The sequence below is a fragment of the Triticum dicoccoides genome, chromosome 3B, assembly GCF_002162155.2.
Source record: "Triticum dicoccoides isolate Atlit2015 ecotype Zavitan chromosome 3B, WEW_v2.0, whole genome shotgun sequence".
NCBI lineage: Eukaryota > Viridiplantae > Streptophyta > Magnoliopsida > Poales > Poaceae > Triticum > Triticum dicoccoides.
Genome location: NC_041385.1, coordinates 159,697,576 through 159,715,374, shown reverse-complemented (window position 1 = coordinate 159,715,374; position 17,799 = coordinate 159,697,576). Strand labels below are relative to the sequence as shown.

The window sequence follows — 17,799 nt, the reverse complement described above, 5'->3', positions numbered from 1 at the left end:
CACATCAATAATGCCGCCACTTTCGTATGGCGAGACATGTGTTCAGCCGTATTCGGGAGGGAGTATTAGCATATGACTCATACTTTGAGTGCAAAGAGGATGCCCTTGGCAAGCTTGGATTCTCCTCTTACTAGAAATGCACAGCGACTATTCGCATGCTTGCATATGGAAATCCGTGCGACCTTGTGGATGAGTAGGTACATATGAGTGAGTCCACATGTCTACAATCAATGTACAGTTTCTAGAAGGCCGTGGTGGCAGTGTTTGGTTCTAAGTAACCGAGAGAGCCAACTGTCGCTGATACAGAACTGTTGTTGGCGATCAATGCCTATAGGGGCGGGCATGCTTGGTAATATAGACTGTATGCACTAGAAGTGGAAAAATTATCCAGAAACGTGCCACTGTCATGCTAGAAGCGGTTGAGGGAGTCCTGGACTAAGGGGTCCTCGGGCGTCTAGGCTATGTGATATGGGTCGGACTAATGGGCCGTGAAGATATGAGATTAAAGACCTTTCACTGTGTCCGGACGGAACTCTCCTTTGCGTGGATGGCAAGCTTTGGCATCCGGATGTGTAGTTTCCTTCATCTGTAACTGACTTTGTACGACCTTAATCCCCTTCGATGTCTATATAAACCGGAGGGTTTAGTCTGTAGAGGCAAGGACAATCATACAAGCTAGACATCTAGGGTTTAGCCATTATGATTTCGAGGTAGATCAACTCTTGTAACCCCTATACTCATCAAAGTAAATCAAGCAGGAAGTAGGGTATTACCTCCATAAAGAGGGCCCGAACCTGGGTAAACATTGTGTCCCCTGCCTCCTGTTACCTTCAATCCTTAGACGCACCGTTCGGGACCCCCTACCCAAGATCTGCCGGTTTTGACACCGACATTGGTGCTTTAATTGAGAGTTCCATTGTGCCGTCGCTAGAAGGCTCGATGGCTCCATCGATCATCTACAACAACACCGCCTTGAGGGAGCCCTTTCTTCCCGGCCAAATCTTTGTATTCAGCGGCTTCACACTGCGCGCCAACTCGATTGTCCATCTGGAGCAGATCGACAGCTACGCCCTGGTCATCAGATCAGTTTTGGAAATCAGAACTACGTCGCTGATATCCGAGGAGACTTGATCTTCCAAGGGTTTGCGGACCCAATCACCGCTCTGGCCTTAGATCCAGAGCGCACTACCAGGTCCGAAGACGGGAGTTTAAAGCCCGCCGGACTCCCTGCAGCTATAGAGCCTGACACCAGAGAATCGGAGGGAATTGCATCACCGATAGGCCTGGAGTCACGCCAGGCTCCCTCTACCCTCATCGAGCCGGACTCGCCTCCGAACACCAACTCCGAACTCTCGAGATCCATGTTATATGAGCTTGGCCAGGGAACTTCTGTCCCGCCCTGCTCCATGGACTCTCGCTTCCCTTTCCAAACCTCATTCTTAAATGAGGCCCTGGACTTAATGCGATCTCTCACCATTGCAGAAGAATCGTTGCCAAACTACGCCCAACCCACACTAGGGCTAAGAGCGGGGAATTTTACGTCCCACCCACCACCCACTTCATAGCCATTGTCGAGGACTTAACCGACATGCTTGATTACGCTTCTGAAGACATCGACGGCATGGACCACGATGTCGGAGAAGAGCAAAGCCAGAACCCGCCGTTTATCGGACATTGGACGACCACTTCCACATATGACATGTACATGTTGGACACACCCAAAGAGGATGATGACGAAGGTGGGAAGGATCCAGTCGAGGACAAGCATCCCGTGGCACCACCAAAGCGTCGACGTCAGCGGTGCCGCTCGAAATTGCGTCACGAAAAAGACAGCAATACCGGCACCGGAGACAATAATACTCCGGATAACACCGAAGACCAAGAAGCCCCTATCAAACCAACATCTGAGCATGATGATTGGGAGGATGGGCAATTCAACCCCGATGATCCTATCGGGAACGAGGGCTTGGAGGACATTAACTATTTATCGATCTCCGAAGAAGACGAGAGCCTTGGCGATGAAGATTTCATCGTGCCAAAGGAACCCCTTGAACAAGAGCGCTTTAAGTGCCGGCTAATAGCCATGGGAAGAAGCCTGAAAAAGAAGCGACAACAACTTCAAGCTGACCAAGATTTACTCAATGACAGATGGACTAATGTCCTGGCAGCCGAGGAATACGGCCTCGAGCGCCCAACTAAGAGTTACCCAAAGTGCATGCTGCTATCCCAATTTAACGATGAGGTCCCGGAACCTATACCGACAACACGTAACACCATGGACGGACCTGACCGACCACCTCATGGCAGGGATAGAGCGGCAACTCAAGCCGAACACCGGACGACACCACCTCGCCTTCAAGGCAGAGAGACAGCGGCTGCAAAATACATGTACGACCTGCGACATGACCTGGACAATAGAGCCGGTCATACCAGATCAATCTATGGATCAAGGGGGCGTGCACCAGCGCGAGAAGACGGCCATCAAGCCTGGCGCGACAACCACAACCTCACCAGAGTTGAAAACCGCATACAGACTTCATCCGAACTGTGTGGTGATGTCTCCCGATACAGAGGCGCCGCACACCCCCTATGCTTCACCTATGAGGTAATGGAGCACCAGTTCCCAGAAGGGTTTAAACCCGTGAACATTGAATCATACAATGACACAACAGATCCCGTAGTATGTATTGAAGATTTTCTTCTCCACATCCACATGGCCCGCGGAGACGACTTACATGCCATCAAATACCTCCCTCTAAAACTTAAGGGACCAGCACGGCATTGGCTGAACAGCCTCCTAGAAAACTCTATTGGTAGCTGGGAAGACTTGGAGGATGCCTTCAGAGACAACTTCCAAGGTACCTATGTTCGGCCCCGAACACCGATGACCTTAGTCACATAATCCAGCAACCCGGCGAATCAGCCCGAAAGCTCTGGACCAGGTTCTTAATCAAAAAGAACCAGATTGTGGATTGCCTAGACGTCGAAGCCCTCGCGGCCTTCAAACACAACGTCTAAGATGAGTGGCTCACTCGACACCTCGGCCAAGAGAAGCCGAAGTCCATGGCAGCCCTTACCACACTTATGACCCGCTTTTGCACGGGAGAAGATAGCTGGCTAGCTCGTAGAAGCAATAGCACTAGCAACCCAGGCACATCTGAAGCTAGGGACGGCAATGGCAAGCCACGATGCGACAAGCACAAGCGTCGAAACAATAACGAAGACACGGCGGTCAACGCCGGATTCAGTGGCTCCAAATCCGGTCAGCGGAAGAAGCCATTCAAAGGAAACAAAGATGGTCCATCCAGTTTGGACAGAATACTTGATCGGCCTTGCCAGATTCATGGCACCCCCGATAAACCTGCCAATCACACCAACAGAAATTGTTGGGTCTTTAAACAGGCCGGCAAGCTCAACACCGAACACACGGGGAAAAGGCCGCCCAGCAAGGACGACGACGAAGAGCCTCGCCCACCGAACACAGGGGGCAGAAGAAATTTCCCCCTGAGGTCAAAACGGTGAATATGATCTATGTCACCCACATCCCCAAACGGGAGCGCAAGCATGCATTAAGGGATGTCTACACCGTAGAGCCGGCCGCCCCAAAATTCAACCCATGGTCGGCTTGTCCGATCACCTTTGATCGAAAGGACCACCCAACTAGTATCCGTCATGGAGGTTCGGCAACTTTGTTCCTCGACCCAATCATCGACGGATTCCACCTCACATGAGTCCTCATGGACGGTGGCAGTAGTCTTAACCTGCTTTACCAGGACACTGTCTGCAAAACGGGTATTGATCCGTCAAGAATCAAGCCCACTAAAACTACCTTTAAAGGAGTAATACCCAGCGTAGAGGCCCGTTGCTCGGGCTCAATAACATTGGAAGTCGTCTTCGGCTCGCCCGACAACTTCCATAGTGACGGCTTGATCTTCGATATTGTACCCTTACGAAGTGGCTATCTCACAATGCTCGGACGGACCGCTCTTGCTCGATTCAACGCGGTCCCACACTATGCTTATTTAAAGCTCAAGATGCCCGGTCCATGATACGTCTCCATCGTATCTACTTTTCCAAAAACTTTTGCCCTTGTTTTGAAATCTAACTTGCATGATTTGAATGGAACTAACCCGGACTGACGCTGTTTTCAGCAAAACTGCCATGGTGTTATTTTTGTGCAGAAATAAAAGTTCTTGGAATGACCGGAAAAATCCACGGAGCAACTTTTTGGAATTAATAAAAAATATTGGCGAAAGAATCAATGTCAGGGGGGCCACACCCTGTCCACGAGGGTGGGGGCGCGCCCCCTCCCCCTAGGGCGCGCCCCCTGCCTCGTGGGCCCCCTGAAGCTCCACCGACCTCAACTCCAACTCCATATATTCACGTTCGTGGAGAAAAAAATCAGAGATAAAGTTTCATCACGTTTTACGATACAGAGCCGCCGCCAAGCCCTAAACTCTCTCGGGAGGGCTGATCTGGAGTCTGTTCGGGGCTCTGTAGAGGGGGATCTGTCGCCGTCGTCATCATCAACCATCCTCCATCACCAATTTCATGATGCTCACCGCCGTGCATGAGTAATTCCATCATAGGCTTGCTAGACGGTGATGGGTTGGATGAGATTTACCATGTAATCGAGTTAGTTTTGTTAGGGTTTGATCCCTAGTATCCACTATGTTCTGAGATTGATGTTGTTATGACTTTGCTATGCTTAATGCTTGTCACTAGGGCCAGAGTGCCATGATTTCAGATCTGAACCTATTATGTTTTCATGAATATATGTGAGTTCTTGATCCTATCTTGCAAGTCTATAGTCACCTATTATGTGTTATGATCCGTTAACCCCGAAGTGACAATAATCGGGATACTAACCGGTGAAGGCCATAGTTTGAGGAGTTCATGTATTCACTAAGTGTTAATGCTTTGGTCTGGTACTCTATTAAAAGGAGGCCTTAATATCCCTTAGTTTCCAATAGGACCCCGCTGCCACGGGAGGGTAGGACAAAAGATGTCATGCAAGTTCTTTTCCATAAGCACGTATGACTATATGCGGAATACATGCCTACATTACATTGATGAATTGGAGCTAGTTCTGTGTCACCCTATGTTATAACCCTTACATGAGGAATCGCATCCGACATAATTATCCATCACTGATCCAATGCCTACGAGCTTTTCACATATTGTTCTTTGCTTATTTACTTTGTCGTTGCCACTGTTACAATTACTACAAAACTGCTACTGTTACTTTTGCTACTGTTACCGTTACTTCCATACTACTTTGCTACTAAATACTTTGCTGCAGATACTAAGTTATCCAGGTGTGGTTGAATTGACAACTCAACTGCTAATACTTGAGAATATTCTTTGGCTCCCCTTGTGTCGAATCAATAAATTTGGGTTGAATACTCTATCCTCGAAAACTGTTGCGATCCCCTATACTTGTGGGTTATCAGTCCACGCGGCGTCATAACAGTCAATGGAAACACAGAACGCTCACTCTGCATGGAGGAGCACATCGCGGCTCTCGCAGCCGAAGTACAGAACACCCCCCTCAAGCCGCACACCTCATCGGCCATCAAGCCGCTAGACTTTGTTAAAAGAGTCCGGTCAGTCTCGCAAGCTAACTGCTCGGTACTTCCAAAGCTAGACTAGTAGTTTCGCCTCCGTCGATCGCCGCGCACACCCACGAAATTTGTACCACGCATGCATCACTACACACTCAAAATACCTTGGGCATCAACTGAGGCACAATATGGACAGGTCTATAGTATGGTTCGACCATGTATGACCTCCCACCTTTCTTCGATTACTTTTCTCTCCTACCACAGGTGCATTCGAGCCCATATATCCTACGGACTTGCAAGGACTCTCTTCGAGCCCGGTTTCGTGCGGGTAACCAAAGACCGTTCCCTTCAAGGAACCCCTCTCTACAAGGCGAAAGCGGCGCAGACGTGCGGTAGGATATCCAAAGGACTCTTCGGACCAAACCTTATTTAAAGGACCTATATTGAGCTTTTCTCCTTATTATTAGACCCCTGGCATGTAAAATGACTTTGGTGCTTATGGTACCCTCTGTAAGATCACGTTTTGACGTATCAATCAGATCCTAGTAGGGACAATTTTCTGGTATCAACTTTATTCATAAAACTGTACTCCGTCTCCCCAGTTTTCTCACATACCTCGACACCCATTGCCAGGGGCTCTATACGGCCACATATGTGCCGCTAAACAAAAGCCCGAACAACTTTGTAGCACACTTCGGCGTCCCGAACTTGGCATTATATGCATGGGCTCCGAATCATGTCTTTGGTCAATAGTTGGGTTGCCCTGCTCCTGTGTTTGCTACCTTACCTTCCGTTTGTTCGGCTAGGTTAGTAAAGGGAGAACTACTGCGATTGTGTTTCTGGTTCGTCCGGTCAAGCACCTCAGTAGAGAAAGCCGAAAACTGACTGTCATGATGCGGTGAGAATTGGTCAGCCACTCGGTGACTTACTAAATCTTTAACGATTTTTCCGTATTAAATGAAGGATCATTTTTCTAGTGATATACGTAATGCATCCACATTCGGATGGCTGCATACGTACCAGGGGCTATTTTATAGCCCCATCGTCAAACTCCTATGGCTAAGTCAGAGTGGTAAAGCCGTATAGTCCAATTTCCTGGTTCGCCGCACTAACACCTCTGTCACGGACCAAGACGTTGAGTCAAGAGTGCTCATGTGCTATTTCGAACACCCCCGTAGCATCTACGTGGGGGCCGAAGCCGACGAATGGAAAACTCTCAGGAGTACAAAAATGGATGCACTGGAAGAAAGAACTTTCAGATAATGGCACAAATATATTACAAAGCCTTAATGTATATAATAAACACGCCCGGGTCGTTCAGATACATTCATTCGAATATAATGTCCTTTGAGCATTGACCCTCTATCAAGCGAGCACCCTCTAGGACGTCGTCTAAATAACGCTCCAGCGTGCACTGGTCCTTGCCTTCGGGAGGACCCTCCACTGCGATAACAGCGGCCTTCATCTTTCCCCAATGCACCTTGACGCAGGCGAAGGCCATCTGCGCACCTTCTATGCACACTGACCATTTGATTGCATCAATTCGGGGCACGACATCGATGAGTCGCCGCACTAGGCCAAAATAGCTGCTCAGAACGGGTTCGGCCGGCCACGGATAGAGTATGACCTCCTTCATGTCCGCTCCGTACATCTTATGCAACTCGGCCCACTGTGCCATTTGGTCGTTCAACAGCGTCGAGCGCTCCTGCATCGCGAACTGTGACCAGAACAGCTTCTCCGTCACATGCCCCTCCTGGGCTCGGTAGAATTACGCAGCATCGACGGTGCTCTTCGGAAGATCCACAAAGGTGTCTGGAGAACTCCATAGTCGATTAAGTAAGGCATACCTCTGATCACCAAACTTAGACTATAAAAGAAAGGGCTTACCGGTCGTTATCTGCCCGGCCTGTCGAATCTCCTCGCGAGCCGCTCGTGACTCGGACCTCGCCTCTTGGGCCTCCTGAAGGGCCTTGGCGAGTTCGGCCACCTTAGCTTTATTCTCCTCCTCGAGGAGCTCGCACTTGCGAGTGGCATCCTTGAGCTCTTGCTCAACTTTGGACACCCGCTCCTCGAACTGGCGCTGGGAGACCTATTCGACCTTCAAATCAGCAACCGCTTTCTCAGCGGCCGCATCACTCACCCTTGCCTGCTCCTTCGCACGGGCAAGGTCACTCCTGAGGGTCTCGACCTCAACAACTCCATCTGCAATTATGCATATAGCAGCACGTAAGCTTCAACTTAGCATTTGCAAACTAATTCAATTGTATATGGAGTACTTGAAACATACCCTACGCCTCGTCGAGCCGCTTATTAATCCGGATATTGTCCTCGTCGACCAGCTGCAGCTTCTGCTTCAGTTTGGAAACTTTGGCGGCCTACACGGTCGCCGCTAACAGTGAAGCATGTTTTATCAAAAAGATAAGTATGTTATTCCCTGCGGATATCTATAGACCCTCTGTTCGCCCTCCTTCATTGGCCAAACAGAGTCTCAGGGGATACTATCTATATACATGCAGATCTTTTATATGGAAAGCGGCTAAAACATTACATCACATACCTTGAAGCTTGTTAGCAGGACTGTGAAGGCTTCATTCAGTCCGCTCTTAGCGGACTGAACCTTCTCAACCACCATACCCATCAAGGTACGACGCTCCTCCAAGACGGACGCACTTTGTAGAGCATCCATCAACATGTTCAGCGCCTCTGCATTAATAGAGGTCGCTGCCGGAATAGCCGTCTCCCCCTCCCGTGGAGGGGGCTGCTGATTCGGTTCCGGAGCTGTTTGTGTCTCTGGAACAGTATCCGGCCGGGGGTCGGATAATCCAGGACCCCCGTCGCCGGTCTCCATGAGGGTTGCGCCCCTCATGTTCTCGGCAGCCAAGGCGTTACCCTCTGGCGCTGTCTTGGTCCCCTCCTACACTTCTCCGGAGCCTGGAGAAATCCTTTGGGACGACACCTCGGTGTCGTCCGCCCTAGGAGGCGGGGAAGCTTGTGGGGGTGTCTTGCTCTCCATCTTCTCCGGCGAAACATCCCCCGATGACGATGATTCTCGAGGGATGTCACGGGCCGGACTGGAACGCGAAATTTGATATTATTCCTATAATCTATAAAAAGATTAGATGTATCTAAGGCATCTTAAGGTACTTACGATTCGGCAAGGGGCTTGGCTCGGGGGGCGGTGCTTGGGGACAGCTTTGGTGCCCGGATTTGAATCATCCGAGAGGGATATCTTTCCCCTCTTGGACGCCCCCTCCTCCGGATCTATGGAGGCCGCCCTCTTTTTCCCTTTGGGAGGAGGGTTCTCTTCTTCCTCCTCCTCCTCCTCCTCCTTGTCCTCGTCTTCGTCTCCCTCATGAGAGGAAGGAGCCTCGGTTCCTCCGGACACGGCACCCGAAGTTTCTTCGTGAGGGAGGCCACCTTCGGCCTACTTTGCTCTTCTTCTTCTTGTCCTTCTTTGCCGACGCCTGGTAGGGCGCCAGGACCAGCATCTTCATTAACAAAGGCTCGGCTGGGTTTTCGAGGAGCGGGAACGGACAGTTAATCCGCTCGGCCTTCTTTATCCAGTCCTATTTAGGAGATGGAATTTTCAGGACCCCTCCCTAAGATTAACAAGCTAAGTAATGTTCGGAAATATGATACTTACTGGGGATACCGGATTGTTGCAGTCGAGGCCGGTATCGTTGGACGTCTTTGGCCACATCTTCTGCTTCTTGAAGAGCAGCTTTCAGATCCCTTTGTGCGTCATGCCAAAGAATCGTTGCAGAGTCTGTGGCCCCTCCGGATTGAACTCCCACATTTTGAGAGGCCATCGTTGGCAAGGGAGAGCTCGGCGGATGAGCATCACCTGAATCACATCAGCAAGGGTGATGTCCTTTTTTTATCATACTCTTGATACGCTTCTGCAGTGTTGACACTTCATCAGGGGATCCCCAATCTAGACCCTTGTTGGTCCAGGATGCGAGCCACAACGGAGGTCCAGATCTGAAAGCAGGAGCAGCAGCCCACTTGGTGCCGCGGGGTTCAGTGATGTAGAACCACTCCTGCTGCCACACCTTGATAGTATCCACAAATCTCCCTTTGGGCCAGGTAACGTGGTTGAGCTTGCTCACCATGGCGCCACCGCACTCGGCGTGTTGGCCTTCAACCACCTTCGGCTTCACACTAAAAACCTTGAGCCATAAGCCAAAGTGTGGGGGGACGCGGAGGAATGCCTCACACATGACGATAAACGCCGAGATATGGAGGAAGGAATTCAGGGCCAGATCATGGAAATCCAGCCCGTAGTAGTACATGAGACCTCCGACAAAGGGATGGAGGGCGAACCCAAGTCCTCGGAGGAAGTGGGGAATAAAAACCACCCTCTCACTGGGCTCTAGGGTGGGGATGATCTGCCACGGGGTTGGAAGCCTATGTTTTATCTCTGCTGTCAGGTACCTTGCCTCACGTAGATCTTTGATGTCCTTCTCCGTTACGAAGGAGGCCATCCACTTGCCCTGGGAACCGGATCCGGCCATTGCTGGAGAAGTTGGGGCAAAGGGAAAGTTTAGAACTTGGGCCCTGGAGCTCGGGGACGGAAAGGCAGAGGAAGAAGAAGGCGTGAGGTGAACAGATGGGTCCTTGTCCTCTTATAGAGGTGGTGAATATCAAGCGCCCCCTCATAAGCCTTAAACCTCGCCTATTCCCAAGGATACGTGCGAACGGCACGGTTGGATTACCCAAACCCGCATTGATGAGGACCCCGTGATAAGGGGGCACGATCTCTGCTTTGACAAGACGTGCCTATGATCGTGCCTCGAAACACGAAGCGGGGGCTGTAAAATGGTTCAGAATACTAACAAGACCAGGACATAACGCCTCGCCAGAAAAATCGCCTATGGATGTGACTTACTTTGTTTTGAGTATTTTTGCCCTTACAGCTTAAGATTGTAATTATTAAACGGAGTTGGATACAACTATCATGTGCGGAGGACTGCTTTGGAGTATTCGGAGAAGGAACCTGCCTTGCAATGCCGAAGACAATCTGCGCGCCGGATACATCGTCATTGAAGCTCGGTTCAGGGGCTATTGAGGGAGTCCTGGTCTAAGGGGTCCTCGGGCGTCCGGGCTATGTGATATGGACCGGACTAATGGGCCATGAAGATGTGAGATTAAAGACCTTTCCCCATGTTCGGACGGGACTCTCCTTTGCGTGGATGGCAAGCTTGGCGTCCGGATGTGTAGTTTCCTTCATCTGTAACCGACTTTGTACGACCTTAGTCCCCTCTGGTGTCTATATAAACCGGAGGGTTCAGTCCGTAGAGGCAAGGACAATCATACAGGCTAGACATCTAGGGTTTAGCCATTACGATCTCGAGGTAGATCAACTCTTGTAACCCCTATACTCATCAAAGTCAATCAAGCAGGAAGTAGGGTATTACCTCCATAAAGAGGGCCCGAACCTGGTTAAACATCGTGTCCCCTGCCTCCTGTTACCTTCGATCCTTAGATGCACAGTTCGGGACCCCCTACCCGAGATCTGCCGTTTTTGACACCGACAGTGGTGGCTTCACAAGATTTTTGAATATGTCATTCTTTCTTCGGCATGGCTGGTTCTCACAATGATATCAACGTACATCAGCGTTCTCCAGTGTTCGCAAGGTTTGCAGAAGGCCAATCCCCAGAGGTCAACTTTGAGATCAGTGACCACCATTACAACAAGATATACTACATAGCTGATGGTATCTATCCTTAGTGGTCAACTCTTGTGAAGACAATACCCAACCCACAAGGAGAGAATAGATAGAAGTTTGCCCAAATGTAAGAGTGCTAGGAAGGATGTGAAGGGTACTTTTGGTGTGCTTCAATCTCGATGGGGTGTCGTTTGACACCCTGCACTGACATGGAGCACCGAGAAGCTTTGGGAGGTAATGACTGCTTGTCTGATCATGCACAACATGATCGTGGAGTATGAGCGTGATGACAACATTTACGACCAAGGGTTGGATTTTCAGGGTGCAAAATGTTAGAGCCTGGGCGCCAAGAACCGGAAACGTTTCAACAGTTCACCCAATTCTATCATGAAATATCATATGCAACTCCAAGTTGACTTGGTTGAGCTCATGTGGAATCACATCGGCAACCAGTAAATGTATCGATTCATTTTTTTCATCTATTGAAGATAATTTTGATTTGTTTATAAAACTATTTGCAATGTTTAATGTATTTGGTTGTAAAAGCTATTTACAATGTGTATAGTTCGTAAAATGTATACAATACATGGGATGCAGCAGTTGTCGCGGACCAGATGCATCCACCCACGGCAAGCACATTAAAAAAAAACAGCCGGACGCCGTTCTATTGCCCTATCCAAACAAAACAAAAATTCAGACCAAACTAGTGTCTGTTTGGGTCGCGTCGGAGCTCGGCTACTAATTTAGTGATGCCCTGAACGCGCTAGTACATATCACTACCCTCCCAGTCCATGGCCCCACCCACCATTGCCACATGCCACATGCTGCCGATGCGAAGCGGGTGCGGACGGCGGAGGCGCTGCGGCTTATCGCATTTCACCGGAAATGATTCGCGCACACCAAGGGAGAGGCGAGAGGAGGAAAATTGCCCGTGGGCTCGTGGCTCACGCCGAGGTATCCAGCCACGATACTCCCACACGTCCCCGTCGCCTCCTAGCCCCCTGTTTCCCACCACCTCTGCTTCTCCGGAAGCCCAGACAGCAGCGCGGGAGCTCCTCCTAGCTCAGGATCGGTGGGAGTTGATACGAGGCGGAGGAGATGGCGGATGCGAAGCAGCAGCAGCCGCCGCAGACGGCGTTGGCGGCCAGCGGCGTCTGGAAGACGGTGAAGCCCTTCGTGAACGGCGGCGCCTCCGGCATGCTCGCCACCTGCGTCATCCAGCCCATCGACATGGTCAAGGTATGCATGCACGGTGGCCGGTTAGTGGAGCTGCGCGCTCTGCTTGAGAGTTGGGCAGTTCTAGCTCTACGTTTTCATTTGCGGAATGCCGACGGAACAGTGGGTTTGAGGCTTGGGCCGGGGTTGTGTCTTTGTAGGCGAGCTGTTTGATATTTTGCGTCCAAGGAGAGTGTTGCTCCATTTGGTTGGAAATGTCGCATCGCAGCTTATGTATACTGGAATTTTGAGAAACTGGAGTCAGGTCTAGGTTTGTTTCAAAACTATGGAGTCAGGTCTGGCCGTCTGGGAGTTTGGTTGTAGTTGACTATCCTTAGAAAGAAAAATGTTGCCTACTGGATTTGAGGCTTTGTTGATTTATTCCTGGTGTGTTGCATCAGAATATGAGCTCACAAGATTCTAATTGGTTTTTGTATTGACGAGTACATTAATCAGGTCTAGTTTTTTTTTGTTTGAATAACCTCATTGCGAGGGCAGGAGTTCCTGCAGTTCATTAAGAAGAATAGAGATGGTCCAGTTTATAAGGAAAACCTGAACCAGAAGTCTAACATATCCCAGTTAATTAGGGGAACCGAGATAAAACCCCAAAACAGAAAAAAGACAGTAGAGCTTGGGGGAACCGGTTAATCAGGTCTAGTTCATATTGCACATTCTTGTATTTAGTTTACTTCCAAGTTCCGAGAAGATGCTGCTTTCTGTTCATGGCTTAGGATCATAGGATGTAGCCCATCTGTACTATACCTTATGGGGATTTTTCTTGTAATATTGTTGTTAAAGCCTTGGTTTCCATGAGACCTGCCTGCTCTTAGGTCTTTTTCTTTCATGGAGTGTTTTTTGGTCTAGGTATCTAACTCTCTAGGATCCAGGCACTTAGTTGGTGGTTGCTATTTTGTTTCAGGTGAAGATCCAGTTGGGCGAGGGCTCTGCAACTTCTGTCACCAAGAAGATGCTTGCTAATGAGGGAGTTGGTTCCTTTTACAAGGTGTGGCCTCCTAGGTCTTCTGCCATACAGATTCTGGTCATCGTGCTGAGGATTGAATTATTGATCTTGTGAATGTGGCATGTACTGCAATTTGGTGACAAACCTGTGTTACTCCATTTGCTAGAGAATTAGTCTATTACGGTTATGACTGGCATTTCATTTGTGCAGGGATTATCTGCTGGCTTGCTAAGGCAAGCGACATACACAACCGCCCGACTTGGATCCTTCAGGTTTGTATGTAAACCATTAACTGAATTCATCAGTAACTTTCATTTTTTTAAGATCTAATAATTTGCACATGAAGGTTTGTGAATTTGACGTTGATAGTATGTCTGATTTTTAAGCCGGTGAATGGAAAATGCATAAACGGCGTGAAATACCATTTTGTATCAAATGATTATGTCTCATGCATAAACAGTAGTTTAGATATTTTTAATAACATTTTATGGTAATGCTTGCTACCTATCGTTGGTCGTTGTACAGATAAGCATTTTTTTACCATCTAAGTGCGCACTTTGGCATGACCCATCAATTGTAGGATAACTTCTGAATCAACAATGGTTTATTCATGATTTATCGAGTTCTATTGAAAAGATTTCCAAGAGGAAATACTGATACTAAGGTAAGGTTGAAGCTGCAAGACTCATCACTCCTGGAGATGGAATAAAATATTTAAGTTGAAGCCATCATACAACATCAACCATTGTGTTTTTTACATCACTCTGTACTAACTGCAAGGCAGATGATATGTTATCTGTCGTGTTATTACTATAAAGAGTATTCAGGAAAATCACTTACACATAATCTGTCAGCTATTTTGATTCTGTTTTATCTTAGAAGTTAGATCCTAACTACACTAGCTGCTGTTCAATGTTTGAATCAATTTTATGTCTTCACGCTGTATTTTCTCAGGGTTCTCACAAATAAAGCAGTTGAAGCAAACGAAGGAAAACCACTGCCCTTAGTCCAGAAGGCTGCTATTGGTCTCACTGCTGGAGCGATTGGAGCGTGTTTTGGTAGTCCTGCGGATTTGGCACTCATTAGGATGCAGGCTGATTCAACCTTGCCAGCAGCCCAGCGCCGCCACTATAAGAATGCTTTTCATGCACTTTATCGTATTATTGCTGATGAAGGTGTTCTGGCACTTTGGAAGGGCGCAGGTCCAACTGTAGCTAGAGCGATGTCACTAAACATGGGCATGCTTGCCTCCTATGATCAGAGTGTTGAGGTACTTAGAGACAAACTTGGTGCTGGTGAACTTTCTACAATGCTTGGTAAGGTTATTTTAGTTTCATTGAATTTGATGCAATATTTATGTTTTATCATTTCTCTTCTGAGAATTAGCTGTGCATTTTGAGACGTGAATCAGAGTGGTATGCTGGTCATGCTATCTATAGGCCTTGGACTCTGGCATCTTCAGTGCATTGTCTGGAGGAGAATAAAGAATAAAATGTTAGAACCGAGAAATGATTCAGTGTAGAAGTACCATGGACACCTCAACTATCATGCCATGTTCTAAACTTGAGTTAAGATCTCTGGATTTCTAGCAGGGTTCTTTGCTTTGTTCGTTAGCCGACCTCATGTCGCAAGGTGCATCTTCCCATCTGTATGCGTAACTCACTCTTCCTTAATAGATGAGGCAGCATTTCAGTCAATTCTATTTCAAAAGAAAACCTATAGGTTTCAATGCTCTGCTGACCTGTTGAAGCTAGCTGCATGATGATAGGCATGCTGAAACTAGCCTTCCATTTGCTTAGTTTGTGCTCCGGTTGACAGATTTGCATGGACCTTACTTGCCATTGTTCCATAAAAATATAAACAGATTTGTATCACATGTGTCAAGTAAGCAGTGCACTGCTACCGAAATAACTGTTCATTCACATGCCTTTCATTACACACTTTGATGTCAGTCTTTTTTGTTGTAGTTTTTCACCGTGTTATGTTTGTCTTTTCGTTCTGTTATTAAAACTACGTGGTCCTGATACTCCCATTATCCTCATGTTTGCTCTACTCATTCCTTACATGATATATTGAATTTCTCTTGTAGGGGCCAGTGCTGTTTCAGGATTCTTCGCGTCTGCTTGCAGTTTGCCCTTCGACTATGTTAAGACACAGGTTCAGAAGATGCAACCTGATGCTACTGGAAAGTATCCATACACTGGGTCTCTTGACTGTGCAATGAAGACCTTGAAGAGTGGTGGTCCATTTAAGTTCTACACTGGCTTTCCGGTCTACTGTGTCAGGATTGCTCCACATGTCATGGTAATGCAACTAATACATGGTGTTTCTCTACTTAATAGTCAACTCTTCAACTTCATGTCTATCAAACTTACTTAATGACATCTTGTATGCAGATGACTTGGATATTCTTGAATCAGATCCAGAAGGTCGAGAAGCGTGTCGGCCTTTAAAGTGCCGTGCTATGCTATCCTTGCCGACAAATTATAATAGTGTAGCTGCTTTGTACCTACAGTATAAATCAGCAGTTGGTTCTGATAGACAAAATCTGTACTTATCTCCTTGGCCTATATGCTACCATTGTTCTCTGTGTCTTTCAGAAGAAATAATCATATCATTTCTGGGTAACTTTTGGCTGAAAGTAGAGTTAGGAGCAGATATGCCACCACCGGGTTGAACCCATCTCATCAGTGGAACCAGACATCAAACAAACTTTTTCAGTACTCCCTCCGTCCGAAGAAACTTGCCCCAAGCTTGTTCCTCAAATAGATGTATCTAACACTAACTTGGTGCTAGATACATCCATTTGAAGGACAAGTTTTTTCGGACAGAGGGACTATATATTTGTTTAGGCCTTATGTTTGACAAGTGTCAACATGTATCTTTTTTTGGCAGGGTAACATGTGTAGTTAATTCTCGTTGTTGTATTTTTCTTGGTATATAACGCACAAACATTTTTGTTGGTTCTGTTGTGTGCCACTGCTGCATCCGGTGAAATGTGATAGTGGATGTTTGTGTCAGCTGTTGATCATGCTAGGTATTGTATGGTTTCTGGTTTGCTGCTGTCGTTCTGTATGAAATGCACGATGTCGGACTGCCACATTTACAGATCTAAAATGTAAATTACCTACGATAAATGTTGAAAACATTGCCTTGTATTTTCTTTATCTTGATGCACTGATGGAAATCCAAAATGCCGCTGTTACGTCTTACATTGTTCATCATGTGCTTCTTTTGATGATGCAGGTCCACTGGCCTTGCCGCACTAACAGTTCAACAGGACATTTCAGTTACTACTGGTACCCCTTCTTAATGCTACTATGACAGGCTATATACTTTGCCAGCATTCAGATCCAAGTACTCTCAACTTCCATCAGAGCATACTAGGTAGGTAGTAGTGCCCAGCCTAAAAGGGCTATGCACAAAATAGTAATAGTACTACTAGGGCACTAGCATTTGGAGAAAAGAATAAGCGGATAACAGAAAGGCTACGGGGCATGGACAAATTGACTGTCCGTGCGCCCTGACCCTGTGGCTGAATTTCAGTAATCTAGCTCCTCACGCGCGCTTGTAGCCAGAAACACACCGACAACATACCTGCAAATTGCATTTGACCAGAACAGAAGCACCCAGTTTTGATATATGGCAGAAAAGCCAGACAGGAAAATTTCTGTAGCCTCCTTCCGTGTTGTTGGGCTGGCAGCTATTAGTGGTGGTCACATCATTTTCTTGCCCGTGGCCTGTGTTGGATCTGACGTGTAATGCCAGGCCCGGGCGCCCCATCCATAGTTATATATCCATATTATTGCGTTTTTAAAGTATTTTCCCTAAATGTTTATCCATTCTTGAAGTTTTCTCTCGGCATTTTCTATGCTCCAAGAGGTAGCCATAATGATTTTTCTTCCGTTTGTTTAAGCCCGTGAAAGTTTCATCGTGTCGACCATGCAGTGCGCCCTTGTGATTTGTGAAAAGAAACGCAAAGTCAAATAATGAACATGGACAAGGGCACTGTGGAAAAGTACTAGTTTCTTGTGTTGTTTTGAGCGAAGGAGAGAGGTAAGGAACAGACTCAACCGTAAACTGTCCCCTGGTACCTTGGGAGGCTGCTACGACTAGACGACAATCTGGGACATTCCTTCTGCTTGTCTTCTTGAGACCAACTGACCTTGGAGCAACAAAAAGGCCATTATTCTCTATCTGAAAAGATCTTGTAGAGAGTGTAGTGTTATCTGATATTAACCTTTTTAAAGGAATTTTTCAAACAACCTCTGAGGCTCCGAAGAATCCTTTCCCATGTACATTGCCCCTTTTCCTCCAAGTGCAACGTGTGAGAAATGTATGAACTCCGAGTTAAGACTGCTCATATTCATCAAAATAATACTAACGCATT

At 47.5% G+C, this 17,799-nt stretch overlaps 1 protein-coding gene across 1 annotated transcript; it reads left to right on the top strand.

Annotated features, from left to right (window-relative positions):
• The first annotated feature begins 12,150 nt into the window (after nucleotides 1-12,150).
• Nucleotides 12,151-16,376, top strand: LOC119275329 (mitochondrial dicarboxylate/tricarboxylate transporter DTC-like). Its single transcript, XM_037556152.1, has 6 exons — nucleotides 12,151-12,472; nucleotides 13,368-13,451; nucleotides 13,620-13,681; nucleotides 14,364-14,725; nucleotides 15,499-15,713; nucleotides 15,806-16,376. The coding sequence occupies exons 1-6, from the start codon at nucleotides 12,332-12,334 to the stop codon at nucleotides 15,860-15,862; spliced, it is 921 nt and encodes a 306-aa protein (XP_037412049.1). The 5' UTR covers nucleotides 12,151-12,331; the 3' UTR covers nucleotides 15,863-16,376.
• The last annotated feature ends 1,423 nt before the right edge of the window (nucleotides 16,377-17,799 follow it).